Source organism: Nasonia vitripennis, assembly GCF_009193385.2.
Source record: "Nasonia vitripennis strain AsymCx chromosome 2 unlocalized genomic scaffold, Nvit_psr_1.1 chr2_random0005, whole genome shotgun sequence".
NCBI classification, from domain to species: domain Eukaryota; kingdom Metazoa; phylum Arthropoda; class Insecta; order Hymenoptera; family Pteromalidae; genus Nasonia; species Nasonia vitripennis.
Window position 1 is genome coordinate 2,516,143 of NW_022279612.1, and position 26,192 is coordinate 2,542,334.

At 32.8% G+C, this 26,192-nt stretch overlaps 1 protein-coding gene across 6 annotated transcripts in view; it reads right to left on the minus strand.

Moving 5' to 3' along the window:
• Drep2 (DNA fragmentation factor-related protein 2) overlaps positions 1 to 22,791 on the minus strand; it is a 67,233-nt gene extending 44,442 nt beyond the window's left edge. The window contains exons 1-10 of one of the 6 annotated variants that reach the window (XM_032601511.1): positions 22,686 to 22,778; positions 22,263 to 22,389; positions 21,625 to 21,827; positions 10,589 to 11,112; positions 10,323 to 10,494; positions 9,968 to 10,248; positions 9,349 to 9,582; positions 9,031 to 9,259; positions 8,778 to 8,951; positions 8,590 to 8,692 (exon numbers count right to left, since the gene is read on the minus strand). In XM_032601511.1, the coding sequence (XP_032457402.1) occupies positions 8,590 to 8,658 (69 nt within the window). In that variant the 5' untranslated portion in view covers positions 8,659 to 8,692; positions 8,778 to 8,951; positions 9,031 to 9,259; ... (5 more) ...; positions 22,263 to 22,389; positions 22,686 to 22,778. 6 annotated transcript variants of the gene reach the window in all.
• Positions 22,792 to 26,192: the final 3,401 nt, after the last annotated feature.

Below are 26,192 nucleotides of genomic sequence, written 5' to 3' on the forward strand. Positions count from 1 at the left end.
ATTACTGTAAACAAAACAAGCCACACCGTCATGCGTTGATTTTCCGTTAGGCCCCCGGGAGTGTGAATCAAAGACGCCCGTATATCCATCACCTGTAACGATAGCCACAGAAATTCCATTGCACGTTAAAATACCACTTTTATGCGATTCGACGCACGAATGAAAAAGGTTATTCAAATTTGGAAAACCATTTTCACTAAAATCTTCGTTTATGTGTCCATATATGCTCTCGTCAATATTAAGTTCGTATTCCTTTGAGTGAATAGACAATCTTGTATGTAATTCTTCAGCTGTTAAATACTCTTCATTTTCTTCGCCTACTGGGGCTCTGTGCTTCTGAAGACTTAGAAGAAATAATTTATCTCCACAAAATAAAATTTCGCTAATAGTTGCTGAAGTCCATTGTTTTGGAGATTTAATCGCTGTAAAAGCTATGCTTGCAGCAGCCATAGCCGTGCATTGTTTCCCTCTTGTGCCTTCTGAGAATGTGGCACTACCTTGATGAAAGCGAGCTCTTACAATGTCATCGCTTTTCTCGGCACTGCTTGGAGAAACAGGTATACTTGCAAGGTGTTTTTGATCTACCTTTCTTATTTCAACAGCATTATTAAGTTCCGATGCATCGTTAGCATTGTGTATTATGACACTTCCTTCTTGAATATTGGCAATACTTTCTTCCACGCTTGCATCTTTATTTATTTCATTATTGAATAAGCCTTCATCTACATAATGGCACGAGTCTTCTTCTATGGCAACATTTTCAGGAATATCATTTTCTAATGATTCATTCCTTATGCTGTTCACTGACTCAAGAGTTACCACCGAAAATTGATATTGCCCATCACTAATGTGACCTTCTCTTGAAGAAGGTATATTTGAAAGAACAATATCCAAAAGATAGTCAATATTTTTACTATAAATCGAACAAGCCACGCCATTATGCATGGCTTTCCCATTCGGCCCTCTGGTATGTGAATCAAACACACACCCCATTCCATTAATTATTAAGAATGCTACAGAGATCCCATTGCATGTTAGAATACCGCTTTCCGTGAATCAAAGCACCAATAAAAAAGTTTCTTCAAGTTAGGCATGCCAGAATCACTGAAATCATTGTGCATGTGTCCGTAAATCACATCTTCAATATCTATTTCAATATCTTTTGATTTAATAGTCAAGTTAGTTTTTAACTCTTCAGCTGTTAAGTATTCCGAATTTTCCTCTTTTTTAGAAACACATTTACGTTTCTGAAGGATTTCAGAGTACAAGCTGTCTCCACAAAGAAGAATTTCATCAATGGTCATAGAAGTCCACTGTAATGGCGGTTCAATGACACTGAAGACGATGCTTGCAGCTGCCATAGCAGTGCATTGCTTTCCTCTTGTACGCAGAGGAAAAGAGATGTGCCCTTGATGCATCGATCCTCTAATTATTGCGTTATCGTTCAAAGCATTACAATCATAAACATTCTGTGCTTCAATCCTACCTGATTTATCCTAAGCAGATTTTTGCACAGAAATATCAGTCCTGCTTGCTACTAAAGATTCTTCCGCTAACTTTTTCCTGCTGTTTAAGAAAGAAAAAAGTAGTGAAAAAATTTTGGAAATTATATAGGTTGTTATAACGAGAATACATACACGAAGAGAAATTATATTGTTCAATAAAAGGCTATAAGAGAGATGCGCCCAGTATGGAACTACTTAGCGAATGTGAATAAAACTATTGTTTAGAATGGTTCGAATTGCTGAACCTGAAGGATTTTGTTGCTGTTTTAGGAGTTTTTGATGTCCTGTGCTATAGGGTCATTTATTTTAGAAAATAAGCAAATATGAAGCCAAACTGCAAAAGCGTTGGATGTCGAAAAAGTCTTGCCCAGTATGGAACGCTATTGATATTAATAATAATTACGATAGGTATGCATTTTAAACGTCTGAAAACTATTAAAATTATTTGCTTTATTTAAAAAAATTTTGTTTGAGCCGACTTACCGTGTTTTCCGTAAATTTTATCAATATTTTCACAATTTATCGAAATCCCTTAAGGCATTTCCAAGCTAAAAAATGCTTTTTGTAGCGATTGTAAGTGTTTGAAAGTCTTACATTCAGAAATATATAAATTTCCGTGGCAATCATATGCTAAAACAGGTTCCATACTGGGAAAAAGTGTTTTCGCGATTTGTTATACGACCTAACGGAGCAAGATATATGGCTAACTCCGGAATTTTTTGAAGTTCAGACTTAAAACTAAACCTCTACGGGGATAAAAGCTATCGAACTTGCGTAATAGCGATCTGCTACGAAGCATAAATTATCATTGGACAACTTCTAAAATACGAAAAACAATACTTTCCGATTAATTTTTTTCCTCACGCTTGAACAGCTTAGGATATGGAGTATAGCTTTCAAAACGTCAAAAACTGCTAACCTACTGAGCACAAGGGCCATAATCTAAAGTTGGGAACTGATGGAATCCCATGCTACTGTCTCACGCTAGGCGCATCTCCTCTATTGCCTTCAAATTTAAAAATTGACTGTTTCACTAAAAGGGAGTGTAATTAATTTTCGTAACAAAATGATAAATTTCTTTCCGCGTATGCAAAAATTACAATTTTCATGCGTGTTCAGAAAAAAGTGAATTCATTAAAGATTTCATTATGTATCAACAAATGTTTTTAATGCATTTAAATTGTATAAACTGCATTCATTTCTGTAAATTAAAATATGAAATTTAGCATAGCTTTACACTGAAAGTACATTTATAAATAATCCAATTAAAATGAACCAGGTGTATTCAAATTATTTTTTGTATACAATTTAAAAGTGTGGCTACGAAAGGTGTATTATTAATTGAGACAATAATATTTTACTCTTTAATAATAATGATTTGAAAAAGCCTTATTTGCAAACAAGATGACTCTTAATAACATAAAAATTTGCAGATACTATAAATAATTTGTTGAAGGAAGTTATATATCGAAAAGATCAGTAAAACCTTGTGTATGCATGCACTAGAAAGCAATATCTGCTACAATACATGAATTCCAAGTTCTGCTATCTTTGAGATGTTCATTAATAAATGGTGTCAATCCAATTGTAAACAAGGATGGTTATGACAATTGTATTGTTGAAAGTACAGACAATTCATAATAAATTTTAACATTTTCTAATAAATGTAATCTTTAATAATTGCACAAATTTCTCTGAACGATTCAGATGAAAATACGAAAATACGCAAACATTATCGCAGTTTTAATAAAAAAATATCTATAAATATATATGTTCCCTAAGACGAATAGAACATTTAAGAAAAAGGCCTATTTTAAATTGTTACATAGAAAGTTTAGGGGTGCAATACATTCATAAAGGTTTTTATTAACACGAGGTGAGATACAATGTGGGTCCTTATACCTGCGTCTTGTATTTTATACCAATTAAATGAACAATATTATGATAATAATATTTATTTATAGGATTATTGTGAATTTATTTTAATTAAGTTAAAAGTATGTATACATGCAACGAATGTAAAAAATTTCTTTGTTAAAATTTTTGAATATTTATTACATAGGTACGACATAAAATACAAAGTGTGTTTACGTCTTTATTGAATTAGTAAAACTTTAAAAAAGCACAAACATAACTTGCATTACAAATTATTTGTATACATCGTAACGTTCAAAAAATATATGGAAAACGTTGGCTTTGCGTGCTAAGGAATTGGCAGCGATTTTTTGTATATCCACACTTTTGAGTGATATAATACGCAAACTGATTTTACGTGTTGGCCATGCAGAGTATATGTGCCGAGCTATCGTATGGAGCGCCAATATAGCGCTTCAATTAAATTTTTACATGTCTTTTTACAAATATTTTATGCCTGTAAGTTTCCATGTTTATTTGCTGTAGGAAAATAAATGAAATAAAAATAAAATAATGTATTTTTATGAACTATGACAATTGAAATAGTAAATCTAATTTTTTATTTGTTGATACACTATTTCTACTTCTAAGTTATTTATCATAACATCTTGCAATACAATATATTTACATAATTTATACACTAGCAAAAATAATTTCCATATGACTAAATAATTTGATTTGACGCTAGCAAAGATAGGTGAAAAAAATGTTACCCCTCCTCCTGACGCTGTCTATATATTGAGCTAAATGTATGTTACACTCCGCCCATTGCCACACAGAACCGCCCCGTAGCCAATAAATGTTAAGATATATAACAATTGGTTATAGTAACAAGATTTTTTTTATCACAATAAGGGATAATTATAATAATACAATTTACGATTTATCGTTAACAAAGTATTTGACATGATTCAAACGAATATATCATAATACATATTCATATACCTAACCTGCATTAACAACTAGTAACGTTTAAAAAAAATATGCGAGCGTATAAAAAAAAAGGACGAAGAGCAAACGAAACTCTATACTGGTGCTTCCTAGGAAGAGTAGCACTATCCATATTTTCCAACGAAGATATTCAGATCTGCCGCGATGACTATCACAACTCAGATTCATTTTATTCGAAAAGATTGATTATTAAACAAATTAAAACAAATATTAAAACAAAATCGAAACCGCTGCCAATTCTTTGGTACGTAGCTTCCTCCAACAAAATTTATAATTCCAATAGATATAATACTGTTCAAATATACAGTATATTAATGATTTAAAAAAACTTGCAATCCTAATTATTTTACTGAAGGAGCACCTGTCACAATATCAAATCTTATAATTTTTATGAAAAAATGTAAACCTCAATGTTTTAAATACCATAGGGCCCTCATAACCTCATAAAATTATTGTCTGAAAACGTTCTGATCTTTAGTTAGCGAGTTGGAAGGTTTAACAAAAAAGTAATTTTCAGTTGTACAGGGTGAGAGACAAAAAACTTGAATCCTAATACCTTTCAAAATAAATTATGGTTTCATAAGCTGCAAAAAGAACCTAGCCGAGGTGATTAAAAAATCCATATGTTCCCAAAATTTCAACTTGAATAAAGCCTTGTTATTCTCGTAATCACGACATAGAAAACTCATATTTTTTAGTTTTCGATTTTTTGCTCGAAAACTAGTCATCAAAATGGTTTAAAATTTAAACAGCAAATAGATATTATCGTTTTTGGTCAAAATTTGTTTCAAAACCTTTGACAATATAGTTGAAAATTATTAAATTTCTTTATAAAATCACCTTTTTTATCGTAAAAATTTAACGGAACGGTCAATCTCGAAAATGTTGCGGGAAAAAGTAGGCAATTTAATGCTTTTTTTATATACACAACCGTTCAATATATTTTATAAATCATATCATCATAACGAAGCAAAAATATTTATTCAAATTCAAAGGACATTCTGCGTATACATGCAGGATCAAGCCCAAAATGAATTTGTCACCTTACTATTATGAGGGGAGTTCCCATACAAATTTTTAGCCCGATTGATAAACTTGAACAAATTGTGCCCGCATTTTAAAAAAATGTAGACGATTGGGATAAAAAAAAATTTGTTTTTAGGTTTGTGCAAGTAGAGACTCCTCCCAAAATTTCAGCTCGATCGGTCGAAAATTGCGTGAGATATCGCATCTCGCACATTTTTCGATGACAAAACTATAAGGCACTTCATACACATAGTACATTGTTTTGTCTGTGATAGCAATGGCGCTGAGAAGGAGTAGAAGTGCGGGAATTAACAAAGTCAACCGTGCTGCTGAGTGGGCGAATTTCGTGAGTATTATATTTGTGTACTGCCTGCATATTGCTAGGTATGTTTTATGCATATGTAAAACATGCGTATGTATTTCAGCGCAATCGTCTCCGCTTGTACCGGGCTTTTACGCCTATCTCAGATCCCAACCGCGACGAGCGAGAGGACGGCGAGATCGTAGACGACCGGACGTTCAACGTATCGATCCCTCGAGCGTCTCCCCGATCACCTTGTTTGCTACGTAGTGAAACTTCCCCGACACGTCCGCGCCAGAACCATCGGGTGGCGCCGTATGATCGTTGCCGAGATCACGAGAGAGTCCGCAATCCACCAGTGCGAAGAAGACGAGACCGCGATAGTTTTAGCAACGTTGGCTCTGGAGACGAGTATCAGCATGATTACTCGCTGGTATTACCATCGCCTGTACGTGGAAATCCACGCTTCCGTGATCGAGATCATCGGGGTCGCGGGAGGGTCTATCGCGGCCGTGGCGCTCGACCATCGGCAGCATGAGGGCAAAACCAGAATTTTCAGCGCGGCCGTGGCTCTCGATCGGCAGCACGAGGGCAAAACCTCTCGAACGATGCTCATCGTGGTCGTGGACGAGCCCGGGGTTACAACCCACATCGGGGCCATGGTCCGGTTTTGAGCCGTAGTCGGAGTGTTGTAAGCCGAGGGAGTGAAAATCAAGGTGCTGGCGCTCCTGGCATGATTTTTAACGCGCCATGTACTTTTTATTTTCAACAATAAAAAAGAATAAATCTATCTAAAAAATCTATATTGACTATTTTTTTATTTTGTTCCAAATTAAATTTATATAACTAAACTTTATTATAAAATAGATTATTACTTATTTTCTGTTTCGAGGTTAAAGAATATATATAACTCTACTTATTCCTTACAAAATTATTATTATTTATTACTTTTTACTTGTAAAAAGGTAGAGGGTTCAGTAGTATATAGTTTCGCAATATACGTCCCTGCTTTCCAATTCAAGCGCCATCTAACGAAAATCGGAACACTAATTATTCCCTGTTTTACCGATAATTACAGCATGTATATATGACATGTGTATTTGAGTAGACATTCGAGTTTATCCGACGAAATACGCGCTATATACGGCAGCTACAAATTACAAAAACATATTCATGTATTCTTTGTATATCACTACACGTGCCGAAACTTTGTTTTAGTGAATAATCTGTGCGCATTGCTCAGGAAAAGACATTTTTGTGCTGTGTGCCTGAATGCAGTCAAATCGCGTGCAGCAGACGACATTTTCAAGAAATTTTCTTTCTTTATTTTAGCTGCCTTACAAAATCAATAATGTCAATATGAAAGTTTCAGCACGTGCTACATGATTCAAGCTTTCATTTTAAATAGTTTTCAGCTTTCAACATTACTGTATAACTGCATATTTCGATCGAGGTGTGGAGCACTCTTAACGGAGAGGTACCCAACCCAAACTCACCGATTTTGATGATTCTGATGTTATAGAACATAAACAAATAAGAAGGACGCATTTTTTTAACAGCCAATATTTACTTCTAAGGGGTAAAAATGACGCGTAAAGTTAACCCTTAAGCGTTTTTTTTAATATCTCGGCTTAAAATAAATATTTTTCAACGACACGAATTTGAGGTTATTTCTTAAATAATGAGCAAATATTTCATGGTAATTTGAAGAGTAAAGGTAGCATTTCATATTTTTAGAATTTAAAAACTTATATTTTTTAGCATAATTTTATAATATTTTTATTAACCAACTAAAAAAAGTTGGAAAAAATTTGTAAACATCTATAACAAAAAAATAAAGTTGTCTTCTGACGGTGCTTTTTTAAATATCACCCCTAACACAAAATAACTACAAGTATGTACCTTAATTCATAATATTTCGTAGAAAAATTGTATATAGGAGTTTTCTAAATTGCTAATTACAAATATATCAGATTTTGAAAATTCAATACGGCGGACGTAAATGCTGAAAATAATTTTAGTTTTTATAAAAGCTTGTTTACAGAAGTGTGATCTTTGTAGCCTGTACTTTTGAACTAGAGAGCCTCAAACCCTAAATCCCTTAACAGATAGGAGAAAGGCCTGTGCTTTCTAACCAAACGACTCCAAACCTCACACCTTTAGACAAGCCAAAGGCCTATGCTTTAGCGTAGACACGATTTTTATGCAAATTTTAAGCGTTTGATTATCGCTCTATGATGATCTGGAGCAAGGATAATTTTTTGTTTTTAAAAACTCATTGCGGCTTTGTTTATCAATATTAAGAACTCAAATTTACGGATGGTCTACAGTAAGAGTTAAAATATCATATCTGATATTTGAGCAACAATGAATGTGAATATATTTGGTAAGGTGAGTTGGTGACAAAAGCGACAGTTCGTTTATGTAGAGAGTGGGGCGCGCATTCGCCGCGCTCGCAGCTGTCCCGCGGCTGAAATTTGGCAAAGCGTCTTATATTTGAGAAAGCGAGAAAATTTCGCTTTTTCTCGGGAATTAATAATCCGATTTTAAAGATTCTCTTATTAATTGGGAGTAGAATCAAAAAAGAATAACATCCACGGTGTAAGATTTCAGATTAAGAAATTATTTAATCGCAAATGTGTTTACAACTGTTTACATTGATACTCACAGCGTTGTGAATAATATTTATCTTGTACTAAAAATTATTTCTTGTGTGACCCTCAGTTTGTTATAAATATTTATAACGTTGGAAATTAATGTATAAAACATTATTAAAATACATTATTAAATAATATTTTATACATTAATTTCCAACATTATAAATATTTATAACAAACTGAGGGTTACACAAAAAATAATTCTTAGTACAAGATAAATATTATTCATAAATACCTGCAGCGAGACTTGGAAATGGAGTGTGTGGCTCTGTTGATTGAACAGCTGCAATTCTTTGCCCTCCATTCAAGAAGAAAGCTCTTGTGGCCCGCTCAAATAACTATAACACATAATCAATGAAAGAATTTAAAATATTATAATCGTTTATAAAGTAATAGTGAAAGAAGTTTTGTTTATCGTCGTACTTGCGCATGTTGAGAACTTTCTAGCGTAGAAAAACTAAAAGAGGTGGCACAGGCTTGCTCGGGTGATTACATCTAGAAATAAGCTTTCACATCCTCAGTGTCTGGACCTCGCTGCTCGAGAAGAAGTTGTCGAAGAATATCGACTGGGCACACTTGAATAAGAACTATCGCATCCTAAAAGAACAATGATCAATTTTAATTCAGAATTTAAATGGAAAATGATGAGCCAATTAACTGATAGTGCTGCATTCACTTGGGCAGTAACGAAGATGAATTTGCGAGGTGGTTCCATGTGCTGACGAACGAGAAGTAGAGGATCGCCCTGAGTTTCACACTGTTTTTCAATTTGAATAGCAGATTTTCCTAGAATTTCGGGTAACGCCTACAGAGGACTGTCCAGAGATAAGATGCTCCGAGTCTCGGCGAGATAATTGGAGAAGCGATAAGCATCGTTGTTCAGGGACCAGGCGCTCTCGGTATCGCTACCACATATAAGGATTAGGGTTTTTAAAAATAATAATTCCAAATGAGTTGTAAAAAACTACACTTATATGTATCAAAACAAACTGACCCTTTCTGTAATGAGCCATCTGTACTTTCCTTAGCCTCATAACTGGCGCATTGACTGCGTAACCAGGAGGCAACCTTACGTGTATTAGCTGTAAGCACTGTGGTCTACCCGTGGGATTCAAAACAGAGGTACAGCTAGACACAAGTTCAAGTGCGTACCTATAGCAGCGAGATGACTTCTTATCCAAAAGCTTTTAAAGCTTGCATGAGCTGAAGTACTTTTGATGATCAAAACCTAGAAGAGAAACAATTTTGTAAAATCAAATCAATTACAATTGATAGTTAAATATTAAAAATATACCTGTAAATGTGTAAAAAAGTAATTCATTCGATGATTTTTAAACTTGGCATCAAATTTAAAACGATTGTCAGTGCACTGATCTCACCTGCTGCTGTCACATAGATCTACTAAATATATTTAAATATATTTAGTAGATCATTATAACTAACTAAATATATATTTAATTATTTTTTGTTCTTGCAGTAGAATACAAAATCCATTGGGACATTTCGCATTTCAGCCTCAGGCGTTCCAAGTGAAGTAAGTACGGATAGATGACTGATAAATTTAAAGCCTCTTCATACGTGCATCCATGCATATCTCTAATGACATATTTTACCTGACGTGGATTACAACTTTAGTTGCTGATATAATCTAGTGCTATTCGATTATGGCATCCGTGGACTGGTTGGCTTCGATGCTGGTCAAACTTATTCACCATTATTGTACGAACCCACAGTGCATCTGATGAAGAAGTCCACTGGAAATGCAAGGAAAGCACTGCTTCTATATGGATAAAAACCTTGCTCTGTTTCTCAGAGTACCGTAAAATAAAAAAACAAAATTCGTTAATTTTTATCTATGATCACAAGTATTTGATCATTCAATTTCCATGATTATCTATAACAAACAGAATATATTTAATTATTTTTTAATTACTTCAAGTCACATAACTAATTTCTAACATTACTTACATTTTTAATAATCAATGTAGGCACCTTTAGCTTCGATAACAGCGTGCAGTCTTCGTGACATTAAATCCATCAAGTTGTGGCAATAGTTTTGCTTATTTCTAACATTGTCCCAAGCTCTAATGGCCTCACGACGGAGTTGTCCATGATTAGTGGCCCTATCTGGCGCTCCATCCTTTACCATTTCAGACCACAAATTGTCTATTAGATTTAAATCCGGAGATCTTGCGGGCTAAGAAAGTCTATGGAAACGTGCATGCGCCACATACCACTGCCTTATACACCTGGCAGTATGAATAGGGCTGTTGTCCTCTATGATGTAGACTATTTCTTCATCTGAAAATCTTTCTTGTGCTCCAGGAAGAAGCCAACCCTCCAGAAGTCCTTCATATACTTCTGCATTTAACTGCACAGCAACTTCGATCAGATTTCCTGGTCCAGTTGCAGACATCCATCCCCAGCAATTTATATTTATACGGCCACTGTGGTTTCTTGGCAAAACATAAGGTGCATCGTTCCTTGTACCAACTGGTCGCCACACCCTACATCTGCTGTCTTTTTCTGTTGTAAAAAGCTGTAAAAAGAGTTCACTTTGGCAGTCTTATTACAAAATATATAAATAATGTATTATTTTTATTGGGTACACCTTTTCATCCATGCATATGGTCCTGCTCCAATGTTGCCTGAATGTCCAAGGTGAATGTTGTACAGCAAATTGATGACGAGCAACAAAATTAGGATTGGTGAGTGCTGGTTTCTTAGCTGCTTTACAGTTGTTTACAGTTGCCAGCCGCTGGCGAGAAAAATCACGTGATTTATAACACGATCAATTATGTGATAGATTACTTGAATTCTCAAGTGATTAAAAATCACGTCAGAAATCTCTTATAAAATTAAAGTATTTGTCTAATCTAAATAAATTAATTTGTTTTTACTAAACAATTATGAATAATATATATTTGCGGATGCTTATCCAAACAAATCAAACGCAAAAAAGTGAAAAAAAACTTTGCCTTAACCGAGACTTGAACCCTGATCCTGAGCTTCACAATCCATCATCTCATTCACTGAGCCATTTTTGCTTGTCCTAATAATGATAACTTGCAGATCATATATGAATCTTACAATTAGTAATGTATAGACTATCTGCTGTTATTCGATAAAATAAGGAAAACAATTTTATTACATCCCTATTGCAAAATCTCACGTCAGATCTTGCATGAGATCTCACCTGAGATCTCATGCCAAAATCTCATCTGTTATTTTGGTCCGGAAGCCGCCGGATCCTCTTATTTATTCAAAAATGAGTTTTTTAATATTGGTAGTCGCCTATAAGGAGGAGCCTCCATCCAAATAAGTTCAAAAAACTAGGTTTCAAAGCATTTTAGACATTTTTTCGATTTTTAAAAATATCTCATCTAAAATCTCACCTGAGATCTCAGGTGACATCTAAGGTGAGATCTCAGATGAGAAATTTTTAAAAATCGAAAAAAACATCTTAAATGCTTCGAAACCTAGTTTTTTGAACTCTTCTGAGTAGGACCACCTCCTTATAGGCGACTTCCAATATTAAAAACCTTATTTTTTATTAAATAAGAGGATCCAGCAACTTCCGGACCAAAATTACAGATGAGATTTTGGCATGAGATCTCAGGTAAGATCTCACATGAGATTTTGCAATAGGGATAATAAAAAGTTTATTTCGTGTTTTAATCCTTATAAATTGTAGTGATTCTTCTATACTAAATAATATATATTATTTAGTAGTACAAATTTATATTACAAATATCAATCTTAACTTTAAAAATATTTAAGATCTCTTCAATTTTTATCTTGAAGTATACGTGTAAACTTTACAAAGTTATAAATCTAACATATTATATTAGGTAAAAGTAGCATACAATTTCAAGGATTAATACAGCACAAATAGCTCAGGCAGTCAGATAATGGATTCTGAAGTTAAGGACCGGAATTATTATGAAAATATATATATAATAAGGAAAACAAAAGTGAGAGAGTCAACACTTGTTTGTTTTTTTTGACGTTTCGTTGGTTTGGTTCCCAACCTCTTCAGATCTTTATTAAGAAAATAAGATATATATATATACATTATAAAGATAAAAATAACAGTATGATACAGTCATAAAATTAAAAAATGTGTACCATTTTTTGTAAATGTTACATATTGAATTACAATATTACGAGGAAAAACTCCTCGCGTCAATCACAGTCATTAGCTAAACATTTTGTATTGTGTATTCATCACATATCAGTCAAGTGTTACTAACACATACAAGTCGCACACCAATACAGCATAGTTAACAGTGTGGCGCAAGATATTTACGAAAACGGGTAATGGCGGAACTGTAAGGGAGAGGGGGGCGAACTTGAACGCTTTATATTTTAAAACCGTTAAAAAAAATAAAAAATCAATTAATTAGGTTTCAAGTACTCGGATTGAAGTTGTTATAAAAAAAATTTTTAGCTCCCTAAAAGGTCACTGTAAAAATCCGTCTACAACTTTAACGAAGCATAACTTTTATAAAATTGCTCCAGGGGTGGGGCAATCCTATATCGGTCTCGGAGCAATATTAAACAGATTGAATTTAAATACAGAATGGGGTGAAAAAATTAATAAGAAAATTGTACACATAATGTTTCAAACCTAATTTTTTTATTTTTGTAAGTGCTGTGACGTAAATGAAGCTTTTATATCATATTCGCGACCCATGTTGCTACTATAGGTCAGTCATCCCATTATCACAGCTTATACGGCATTTGACAGATTTTTTCAGCATACCGCATTTTTACTGATCTTTTTTTAGTATCTCCGAATCATTTTAAGCTGTAATTAAAGTACTAAAGGCATGTGTATAAAAAATGGATTTCAAGTTCATATTTTTCGATGTTAATCCTATGTACAGTATTGCCCCTTACCTGATGTACAAACTAGACCCAAGGGTTTTAAAAAATTCAATTATCAAATCTAGCCTTAAAACTTACGCACAGCAATCGACCGGGGGTCAAAACCACCCTTTCAACGTGTACTTTTTGATCTCACAGGCCCGCAATATTAATTTTTAGACACACTGGCGTGGTCACACATTTTCTGACATTTAAAAGTTACAGAAAGTGTTCGAGAATTATGTTGATTTTGGTGAGATATGACATATATTTTACTGCAGGCGGAGGGTAGGTGCGCTTTACTCAAAAGTTATAGAAGAGTTATATTACCCTGCGATCAAGTTCGCCCCCCTCTCCCCTAATTATCGAGAAGTTTGAAAATGTTCAGTAATGAGCAACCAAATTATAAATATATGATGCTAAAACATCAAAAAATAATAAAATAAAATTGGTTAATATGAAATAAATTGACTGTAAATAATTGTGTATAATTATTGCTGTTGGAGTTTTTGTTGAAACTTAGTTTTAGTATTTTGAAATATTATTCAGTTTTATTTTATTGTAGCTGGGAAAACCCAAGAATAGATGCCGTGCCGAGTCCGTCGCCGAACTCGGCAGCGCATCTGCCCGTTTTATAATGATAAGCTTCTCGGAAACGCGGTCTGTTTGTTGCCTACGATAAATGCGTGCGACAAACACGGCAATTAGGGATTAAGCAGGAGCGCGCACTTCGCTGAGTGCGCGCTCTTTATGATACCCAGGTGAGCGGTGGGGGCTATTCAGAAGGGTCCGTCCGCTCACGCTTCAAACGCGTCGTCGCGTACCTGGATATCGGCAGCGTCCCTCCTGCGATCAGCCGTATGACCGCGTCACCGAGGTATTGTAATACCCTCAGCGGAGGATAGCAGTTAGTTCTAACCGAATCGAGTAAGCGAGCAGTTGTTCAGTCGAACGCTGTACTGACATCTGACTACGCTGTCATACTTGTATTAATTTCTTGTTCTTTTTTTGTATTAATAAATATATTCACCGTGAGAAGTTATACCCTGCTTGATTAGTATTTTCAACAATTGCAACATGAGATTAAGTCTTAAGGGGTTAAGCCTGGGTTAAATCCTGCAAAGAAACAAAAAGATATTCTTATTACCAAAAAATTTTTTATTTGATGTAATTTTAAAAAAAAATTATCGAAAATATATAAAAAAGACACCATTTTTATAAAAAAACATGTATATACCTTGTAAAATTATTAACGAAAAATCAATGACATTTCACTATATAAATAAGTGTTTTTAGTCACTTGCCACGGGTTTCTAAAAAATCCGGACCGTCTTCTTTACTCTATCCGGGCTTAAAATGTACCTTAAACGTGTCCCCTCAGACTGATCGAGAGACGTTTCTAAAAAATATGACTTAAATATAGGTAGCAACAAATTTTGTTATCTAAAAAATATCAATTAAACATTGCTAGCAACAACTAGGCGCTGAGTACTTTTCGTCGGTCTTAAATGGCCAGTAGATTACCAAGGTTTTTTTATGTATTTTTGCCTCCTGAACACGAATTTCAAGGGTGGAATACCCAAAAGTGGTTAGGTAATTTGTTATTAACAAATTAATTATTAATATTTAACAAAATTATGTTTTACCCGGCTGAAAATAGTCATATGATAAACATATGAGTGCTCATATGATACTTCCGACTGAATCCTCATATGAGAATCATATGATTGTCATATGATATATCGTATATTCTCTCATAAAAATAAATAATTATTCTACCCCTATTCGATACTTATTAATTATATCTTTCTTTGTACTGTTGATTTGTAAGTTGCATCGAGAATTAATTTTTTTATAGATATTACATTGAAAAAAATCCGGGCTTGTGGAGATTTGAACCCTGAACCTCAAGATTATGAAGCAAGCGTTTTACTACCGGGCTATCGTGATCTTTGATATTGTCGATTACTTTAGTAGAATGAAATAGTCATTATAACTTACGCGCCCTTGTATGTTTTATTTATTATTACTCATTACTATTTGTCATGTGTTTTATCCAAGTTGAGAAGATAAGCGAGTGCCTCAAAACGTTTTGCTTTTAGCGATGTTTATAATGTGATTATTATCATTAAAATAGATTTATAATTCTTTAATTTTCTATTTTTTCAAGATTACCCAGATGGTAAATAGATAGGTGCAATTTTTACTTTGTTTGGCATTTCAAAAAAAAAGCCTTGAAACGATGCAAATTTTCGAATTAAAGATTTTGATAAATTTCAATATTTTTAAGGTTCTTGAGTCCGAAAAATACGTTATTAAAAAATGTATGTATGTATGTACGTATCAGTAAACCAAATTTTGTCCCTGCCATAACAATGGAATGGATCCATATAATAAGCTGGAATTTAGCATACATTTCGATTATATTCTAACTTTAAGATCTAATTAAATTTCGGGGCAAAATGATTGACTTGTTCAGATTTTTTGATGTCTGATTTTTTAAATACGTTTTTTCTTAAATTTTGTCCCTACTAGAGTTTTAGAACGGATCCATGTAATAATCATGCGATTCGACTATGTCCTAACATATATATATATATTCACGTAGTTTTAGTTAAAAATGCATACCTTATGAGCTACAAATCATTAAAAGTAGGCAAAAAATGCAAAAATTGCTTGAAACCTAAACTTTGACCAGCTAGAACTCGAAGCCAAATGAAGGAATCGCGCTGAATTTTTTTTTTGGGAGTCAGGTACAACATATATATATATATATATATATATATATATATATATATATATATATATATATATATACTGCTTGCACCACAATTAAAATTTTCATCTTCGATTTGGCAGAGAACGACCTATAGGGGTATATAATATGGGTCATGTATTTTATGTTAAAAATGTTCATTTCACAGTTATGAAAATGTTTCTAAAATCTTTTAAAAACTACAAATCTTTTAAAATATTTATTAATAAAAACCCTCAAATATATTTTTTCAAAATTATAATTTGACGCTGAAAATACTGTACACTAATACTGAAATCGAACTACAACTAAAAATTAATTTCACTCAACTGCAATTTCAATAAATATAAACACGTGCTTATCTTTATAAATAACTAGGATATCTAAGTGCGCTTCGCGCACTCCTTATCAAGTCGTAGATAAAATTTAAACTTCACATTTCCAATTCGCGTTTCTGAATTCTTGTACCAGGCGACGAAATATCAATTATATGTTTCACAACGAAGCCCATCACTTTTTTAAGAGAGGATATATAGGTCGTTCTCTGCCAAATCGAAGATGAAAATTTTAATTGTGGTGCAAGCAGTGTGTATATATATATATATATATATATATATATATATATTATATACACACACAAAGATGAAAATTTTAATTTTTGCCTAAATTGTGTGTATATATATATATATATATATATATATATATATATATATAAATATGGGTGATTCTCCGTGAAATCAAAGATGAAAATTTTAATTTTTGCCTAAATTGTGTGTGTGTGTGTGTGTGTATATATATATATATATATATATATATATATATATATATATATATATATATATATGTTGTACCTGACTACCAAAAAAAAAATTCAGCGCGATTCCTTCATTTGGCTTCGAATTCTAGCTGGTCAAAGTTTAGGTTTCAAGCAATTTTTGCATTTTTTGCCTACTTTTAATGATTTGTAGCTCATAAGGTATGCATTTTTAACTAAAACTACGTGAATACTGTTTTTGTGAAATTTTCTGAATTTTTCAAGAAAGATACCTTTGAAGCCCTATATGTTAAGGCTACCTTATTAGCATCTTAAACCTTAAAATATGAAAATCTGAATGTTTGATCCAGATTCCGACAACCTCAATACAGTAAAAAGATACCTTTGTATAGTAAAAAAGTAGCTTAAAGTTTTAGAATGAGCCAGACATTCTACTAGAAGTTATGTAGAAAACAAACATGATATAATGGCTAATAAATGGTTTTACATTCAAATTTGACACTTATAACATAGTACATTTCATAACTACCGATACCAACCTGTGTATATATATACATGTGTGTATATATGTATATATATATATATATATATATATATATATATATATATATATATATATATATATATGTCAGGACATAGTCGAATCGCATGCTTATTACATGGATCCGTTCTAAAACTCTAGTAGGGACAAAATTTAAGAAAAAACGTATTTAAAAAATCAGACATCAAAAAATCTGAACAAGTCAATCATTTTGCCCCGAAATTTAATTAGATCTTAAAGTTAGAATATAATCGTAATGTATGCTTAATTCAAGCTTATTATATGGATCCGTTCCATTGTTATGGCAGGGACAAAATTTGGTTTACTGATACGTACATACATACATTCTTTTATAACGTATTTTTCGGACTCAAGAACCTTAAAAATATTGAAATTTATCAAAATCTTTAATTCGAAAATTTGCATCGTTTCAAGGCTTTTTCTTTGAAATGCCAAACAAAGTAAAAATTGCACCTATCTATTTACCATCTGGGTAATCTTGAAAAAATAGAAAATTAAAGAATTATAAATCTATTTTAATGATAATAATCACATTATAAACATCGCTAAAAGCAAAACGTTTTGAGGCACTCGCTTATCTTCTCAACTTGGATAAAACACATGACAAATAGTAATGAGTAATAATAAATAAAACATACAAGGGCGCGTAAGTTATAATGACTATTTCATTCTACTAAAGTAATCGACAATATCAAAGATCACGATGGCCCGGTAGTAAAACGCTTGCTTCATAATCTTGAGGTTCAGGGTTCAAATCTCCACAAGCCCGGATTTTTTTCAATGTAATATCTATAAAAAAATTAATTCTCAATGCAACTTACAAATCAACAGTACAAAGAAAGATATAATTAATAAGTATCGAATAGGGGTAGAATAATTATTTATTTTTATGAGAGAATATACGATATATCATATGACAATCATATGATTCTCATATGAGTATTCAGTCGGAAGTATCATATGAGCACTCATATCGGAAACACAAGGGCTCTTCAGCAAACGTATAACCACACACACAGACTGATTTAAGGGGTCAAGCCTGGGTTAAATCCTGCGAAGAAACAACAAGATATTCTTCTTACCAAAAAATTTTTTATTAGATGTAATTTGAAAAAAAAAAATTCTATCGAAAATATATAAAATATACACCATTTCAATAAAAAAAACATGTATATACATGTTTTTTTTATTGAAATGGTGTATATTTTATATATTTTCGATAGAATTTGTAAAATCATTGACCAAAATTCATGACATTACACTATATAAATAAGTGTTTTTAGTCACTTGCCACGTCTTTTTGAAAGATCCGGACCGTCTTCTTTACTCTATCCGGGCTTAAAATGTACCTTAAACATGCCTCCTCAGACTGATCGAGAGACTTTTCTAAAAAATATAAATTAAATATAGATAGTAACAAATTTTGTTATCTAAAAAATATCAATTAAGCATTGCTAGCAACACAATTTTTTACAAGGTATATACATGTTTCTTTTTATTGAAATGGTGTATATGTTATATATTTTTGATAGAATTTTTTTTTCAAGTTACATTAAATAAAAAATTTGTTGGTAAGAAGAATATCAATTTGTTTCTTCGCAGGATTTAACCCAAGCTTGACCCCTTAAGAGAGTTTGATTATATAGCGAGTCTTCATATCCGCACACCGACAAGCTCCGATACACCACACTGTTTTAGGCTATGTTTTATGTTTACACCGTTACACGAATCCCGATTCATGCTGCTGCCGCGTGAGCCTCTTTCAGCTGCATATAGTTACACACTAATCTACGATCACAAATGGCAACTTCTAGCCTAGAAAATCTGATTTTCGTCTCTCACTTATTCTTTGTGATAATGCTTAGGTGACCTTACTCAAAAACTTCTTGCTTTTGTATATAAGTACACCAGACTACGCCAGACGCAAAAAATACTCTTACACACCATACACGTGCCGACTTAATGCATTAATTACCGCCTTAAATATATGTAAAGGTAGTTTTATATCTGTGTAAATAGAAACTACTTACTAACCTTATAACCTATTATCTCATAACATATGCTTGTATTGTTGTACTTAAAAAGATGAGAATCGCATGTCCAAAATTTTAAGGAATTATCGCAATTGATTTTTGGTCATAGTTATTTTGCTAATAGAGAAATTTTTAAATCAAAATATTATGATCATTAGTAAGTTCTTATTAATATTTTCAAGATCCATTACTCAAACATAAGCATCGAAGACATATCAGACAAGAAATCACTGGAGACAATAAAACGCATTTAGGTTAAATAGCTAATTTAAAGTATAATAGGGTCGCGCTGCTCCCCGACGGCACAGTGTATAAAAACTTATACTTGCCATCGGGGCACTACCGCGCCCCTTGCTATCTTAGAAAAAATAAAATTTACATATTTTAAAGTTATTTGAATTAGCTAATAATTCTAACCTCAAAAATGTGAAGTCGCGCGTCTTTGTTTACTACTTTATGGAGTTTGCTAGTTATCGATTGAAATTAAATTTGCGACTAAAACTCATAATTAACTTCTATTCCAAAGAGCTACACAAAAAGTGTCCAAGTACTGGTGCTTTTATCTTATAATTTTCTGAAAAGCTTTCTATCTGAAATTCTGGGTCTGATAATTTATCCCCTCCCCTTCGCCTATATGATGAGTTAAAATTTAAAGCATTTGTTTGACTAAGTCCTTACTTAAAAATGATTGAATTTTGAGGCCAAATGATTGACTCGTTTTAATTTGATTAATATGTCTGATTTTTACAATGCACATTTTAATTTTCCGAATTCTGTCATCATCATAACTTTAAATCTGATTCATCTAACGAGTCAAAACGGATTAGCTAAGCGAAATCGGATTTGCATGATGTGTCTGTCACTTCTTTATTCAATACTTAATACTCTATTATAGTCCCTACAAACTGCTAACCTATAATTTTCACCAATAATTCAATTAGAAGCGGTTTTTAATATGATAATACTTAACTTTTTTCTTTGCATGAATATTTCAAATGCATTATAATGCTTATTGGGATCTGACACACTTGCTTCGACCTCTCGCGATGAGCAGCAGAAGACGATCCCAGGTAAAAGCATTGCTTAAGCATAGCAATTAAAGCTAAATTTCTTATTTTTATTAATAATACAAGTACAGTGGATGTCAGAAAGTTCATACAACGTAAAAAAATATTAATTATCACCGTTAACAATTATTGTGCAGTGGGAAATTGTAGGAGCAGAGAAAACAAAAATTAAAATTTTAGTTTTCATCGCTTTTCTATGTAAACAAGCAGAGGTATTTGGCAACTCCGAAAAAAAGATCTGTGATTAATGCACAGAAAATTGCTTGAAATATTACCAACGGAGAATAATTAAAGAATGCTCGCTGGATTTTTTTTAAATCATGATTTTTTTGCATGCAAGGTATTTTATACGAAATATGTAAGGTTATCCTCTAGTGTTTTAGTACATATTCATACATTTTTTACTTAGACCAGCGTTACACGCGATAAATATAGCATATAATATTGCCATTTGTCGACATCTTACTATTAATCGCAAATACTTGGCATGAAAATATTTTTTTGTTAGAAAACTAAGTCCGCTCCATTTATCTTGTGTTAATCGCTGGGATGGTGACGCTATCTTGGTTAGCTCATCGGAGAGGTGAGGTCCCAATACGTTATAATATTGTTTTTTGCACTGATATAATAATTTTCTGAAAATGTATTGTTCTGCCTTTTTTCCCCCTCCTAATACCAGTTAAACCAAATGTGTTATTATAACCTATTATTACGTTTATCTATATTGCAAAATCTCACATATGATCTTAGATGACTTATCAGAAAATATTTTGCAGAAGGGATAATAACTGTGTGTATTTGATTAGGTACCTAATTCAATGTTTTTGAACGTATTTTGAAGTAAATATTACGTCATGGAATATATTATGTAGATAATAATACAGAAAATAAGTAATAAATTTCGTAGTAGCAGTTGTTTAACCATTAATTATTTAGATAATGCATTAAGCGATTTCTTAACTTAAGTTAAGAATTATTAATTCTAATTTTCAGTTAAAAAATAAATAACTATTATTAGAAGAGCTAAAATTGTTTAAGATTAAATAATAACATTTTTCACACTGATGATCCTGACGATTTATAGTATATATTATTAGCAAAACTAGTTAGTACAAAATAAAAAATAGTGTAGTTACAAAATAAAAAAAATGCATTAAATGTAATAAAATTAGAATAAAGAATGTTAGTAAAATAAGAATATATACTAACCAGCATTAAAAAAAAATAATTTATCCCTTAGTCCGTCAAGGAAAAGTGTAATAATCCTCTTCTTAATCAAAAACAGTAGCAATAATAAGCAACAATATAGATGCCATGTATCTGTCAAACTGAATAAGTTTTGTCATAGTTGAGAAAAATTTTGACAACCGAAATAACCATTTGTTGTGAATCTTGAGAAATGTAACATGTTTCTGAAAACAAATGTAAATATTATTAGATTAGCTTTGAGAAATAGTTTATTCGCTAAAGTTTATTTTTAATTAATTATTTAGGTTTAATTACACAGATAAAAAGTGATTTATCTTTATGATATAGTAGATAATAATTAACAGTTTAAGAGCTGTTTGTGTATGTGTATGTACGCATTTGTGTGTGCCTGTGTATACTTTTATATGTATATAGAAAGGCAGTGAGAGAAATGCGCTATGGTATATATAATCGCAATCGAATATATTGATACAGCTACAATAATAACTCAATAATTACGAAAAAATCGAGTCACGTTATTAGCTGTATTTTGAACTAAAAAGTAGTTAACTGTTATTTAAAAATGTGAGATAGAAAATAAATAATTACTCTAATGTATTTTTATGGAATGAATGAAGGAGTAGACAAAAAAGACATACTTCTTCATGCATTAGGTCATTGCTGCCTTGATAAGAGTTCAAATGAACTATTTGTTTGTATGATATTATATAAGGAAGCTAAACTAAATAGCAACATTTTAAACGCCACGTCTTTTTAGATATGTCACTATAAGCATGTATGTGTGCGCGCGCGCACTTATTTATGTATTTGTGCATATAAGCACACGCGTGCGCATATACGCTCAGCAATGCGCGTAAGCAAACTCACACACACACACGCGCGATATATATATATATATATATATATATATATATATATATATATATATATATATATATATGTGCGTGTGTGTGTGTGTATATATATATATTGCGGGTATGAATGTATGTGCTCGTTCTCTATTGACATAGAAATGTCATGTAATTTTGAATATAAAATCCTATTTTTTGTAAATTTAATACATTTCGTCTTCAATTACACAGCATTAGTTAAAACACAAACACATTTAGGGCAAATTGTAACAGAAGCTTATATGACGGTTACTGCGACGGCTCCTAGTTTTAGATCGATTTTCTCACATGAAGAGAATGACGATAGCCAAGAGTGGGGTAAGTCGAAATAAAACCGCACCCATTGAAGTTTTATAAAACCTTTCTTGTTTAATTTTTAAATAATATTAGCTGGAAAATTAAGCTTTTTAACGACATGTAATTTTTTTTTTTCTAGTTAAACATCTTTTTTGGATAGAACTGTTCATACCATAGTGCGTTCTCAAATTCTAAAAGGAAAGCACGCACAGTTCCTAAAATTTAAGATTTACTAAGATGTAATATTACATTTATATTGTGAGCTAAGATTGTAAAAATGTTACGATAAAATTAATATGAAAGAATAAAAATAGGTATTATTTGTTATTCACTTAAACATTTATAGTTTTCAAACACTTTATAAAACAGACATAAATATTTAAATACTTTAGCATTCACAAACGCATGCGCACACAAATACTCGCTCATTCGCGTAATATCACGTATTCTAACTAGATTGACGAATATACAAATACGAATATGGTGATTTAAAGTGGGGTTTTGAAGTAATCGAACATGGGTGAAATGCTCATAAAAATTTCCGTGTAACAGATTTGTCTGTGTTGCGCTTACTTTTCATGGTAGATACCCTGGTAGAAACGGAATCCAAGTTATTTGGAAGTTCTGAGGTTGTCAATCCAAGAACTTAGTAGTTCTCTTTGTCAGTTTTTGTTGCAAGATGAAACGCTTTTTATCCTAGTTCTTTGGCAGTTTTTAGATCGAATATTCTTAACAAGTTGGTCAAATAACACGACACAGGTGCACGTGGTTAATGGCGATTCGAGGTTAGAATTGGAAAATTATTACTAGCAGGCTTGTATTCGAGTTTTTTTTTAATGAAAGTATAAAGAATAATGATTCACATGCAAAAAATCATCCGAAAAAATTTCGACCGACTGGGGACTCGACCCCAAGCCCTGCACAATGATAACTGCTCGCCTTAGCCAACTGAGCCACGCAGACGTTGTCATTTGACCAACTATCTTCGGCACTTACTTTTCAAAAACAGCTCGATCTAAGAACTGTCAAAGAATTAGGATAAAAAGTGTTACGTCTTGTAACAAGAACTGACAAAGAAAACTACCATGTTCTTAGCTTTTCACCATTTTAAACCGGCTACTTTCTACTAGAGTAGGTACCTATTCAAAGAGGCCCAGTTGAAATTCTCTATACATCTGCAAATCGTCTTCATGGCTCCTCTAGGGGGGTTCTAGTAATAAGTGGTAATCCTTTCTGGGCCACTTTCTCTTTTAAACCTTTTTTTTAACACGTTTTTTATTCAGGTAAAAACATACAGTTTTTGCCGTGAGTGACACTATATCGTCGCTCCCTACGAAGAGTAGCACTGTTCAAAATTTTCAGCGAAAAATAGCACAATTCAGATTTGCCGCGGAGACTAGCACAATTCAGATTCTTTTTATAAGAAAAGATTCGTTATTTTTTAAATAAAAACAAATATTATTAAGGCACAACTAATAAAATGGCAAGATTAATTAAATTGCCGAAAAAATTAAACAAATTTTAACATTTTAAAGATTTTTATAGAAAGTTTAAATTAATTAAAAAATTGTATTTCCTATAAAAATCTTTAAAATGTTGAAATTAACAAAAAATTTTCGGCAATTTAATTAATCTTGCCATTTTATTAGTTGTGCCTTAATAATATTTGTTTTTATTTAAAAAATAACGAATCTTTTCTTATAAAAAGAATCTGAATTGAGCTTCTTTGCACTGGAAAATTTGAACAGTGTTACGCTTCGTAGGAAGCGACGATATGAAACTCTTAAGGTAGTTCACTCGGTCAAAAGAGTAGTTTTAGAATTTGGAATTTTCAAATACTATTTTATTAGAATAGTAATGTACAAGCGAAAATATTTATAAATCATATAAACGAGAACAAAAAACATGTTCTATCAAACAATTTTAAGCATTAATTGCTTGGATATTAATTAAAGAAAAAAGCATGAATAATTACTCTTATTTTTTTTTTATTTTTTGTCCCATTTTAACGAAGCAAGGCTCATTTTGTTTGTTGAGAAATTTCAGGGAGAGTTTTTTTTTTACATGGCATTTGGAACTCGAAAGTTCATCGCCTCATCTACGCAAGCCTTCCACGCTGCCCTATCTTGTGTCAACCCCACCCAAGATGCACCTCTCCGATCGACACCCACCCGTCCTATTTCTACTAGATCCGCTTTTACATTGTCCTCCCATCTACGTCTAGGTCTACCTAGAGGTCGCGTTACCATCGGCCTGCCCTTCATGACACGCGCTGCCGTACGGTCGTCTCCCATTCTCGCTACGTGCCCTGCCCACCGCAATCTGCGCGATTTTATTATTCTGTTAATATTTGGTGACGCGTACAGATTGTGTAACTCATCATTGTGTAGTCTCCTCCATTCCCCGGTTTCCTCATCTTTCTGCGGCCCGTATATTTTTCGCAAGACTTTATTTTCAAATACCCTAAAACGGTTGTCCGCCTGCTTAGTGAGGGCCCACGTTTCGCACCCGTACAGAACCACCGGCAGTATTATTGTCCTGTATATTCTTATTTTAACGTTTTTAGACAACAGCCTCGACTTAAGTAAATTACTCACGGCGTAGAAGCAAGCATTACCCGAATGGAGTCTCTTATTTATTTCGACATTAATCTCGTTTCTATCATTTATGGTCGTACCCAGATACCTGAATTCGCTAACCTTTTCAAAAGTAAAATTCCCAACTCTGAGATCTTCCTCCCCTCTGCAGATGCCTAGCTTATCCACAATCATGTACTTTGTTTTTGATTCACTCACTTCTAACCCTGTATACTCCACCGCTTTTATGAGGATTTCCGCGTTTCTTGCTACCGTTTCCCTACAATCCCCTAGTATATCCAAATCATCTGCGTAGCCTAGTATCTGCGTTGTTCCATTAAGCGTTGCGCCCAGCTGGCTAACCTGCATTTTTCTAACGGCATACTCTAACGTTAAGTTGAACAGCACCGTAGAGAGCCCATCCCCTTGTTTTAAACCATCGCGTATCATGAAGGGTTCTGTTACATTACCGCCTACTCGGACCTTTCCCGTGCTTCCGTTCAGACATATTTGAATTAATCTCACGAGTTTTTTCGGTACACCGAGAAGTACTAGAATTTGATACATTTTGCTTCGCTTAATAGAGTCGTACGCTTTTTTAAAATCTATAAATAGTTGGTGTATGGTTTCGCAAAATTCCCACTTTTTCTCTAACAACTGTCTTATGGTAAACATTTGATCGCTCGTCGATCTGTTGCGCCGAAATCCGCACTGATAATCTCCTACTATATCTTCCGCGAATGGAATGAGTCTAGCTTGTATTAAGTTTGACAGAACTTTGTAGCACGTTGCTAAAAGTGAAATA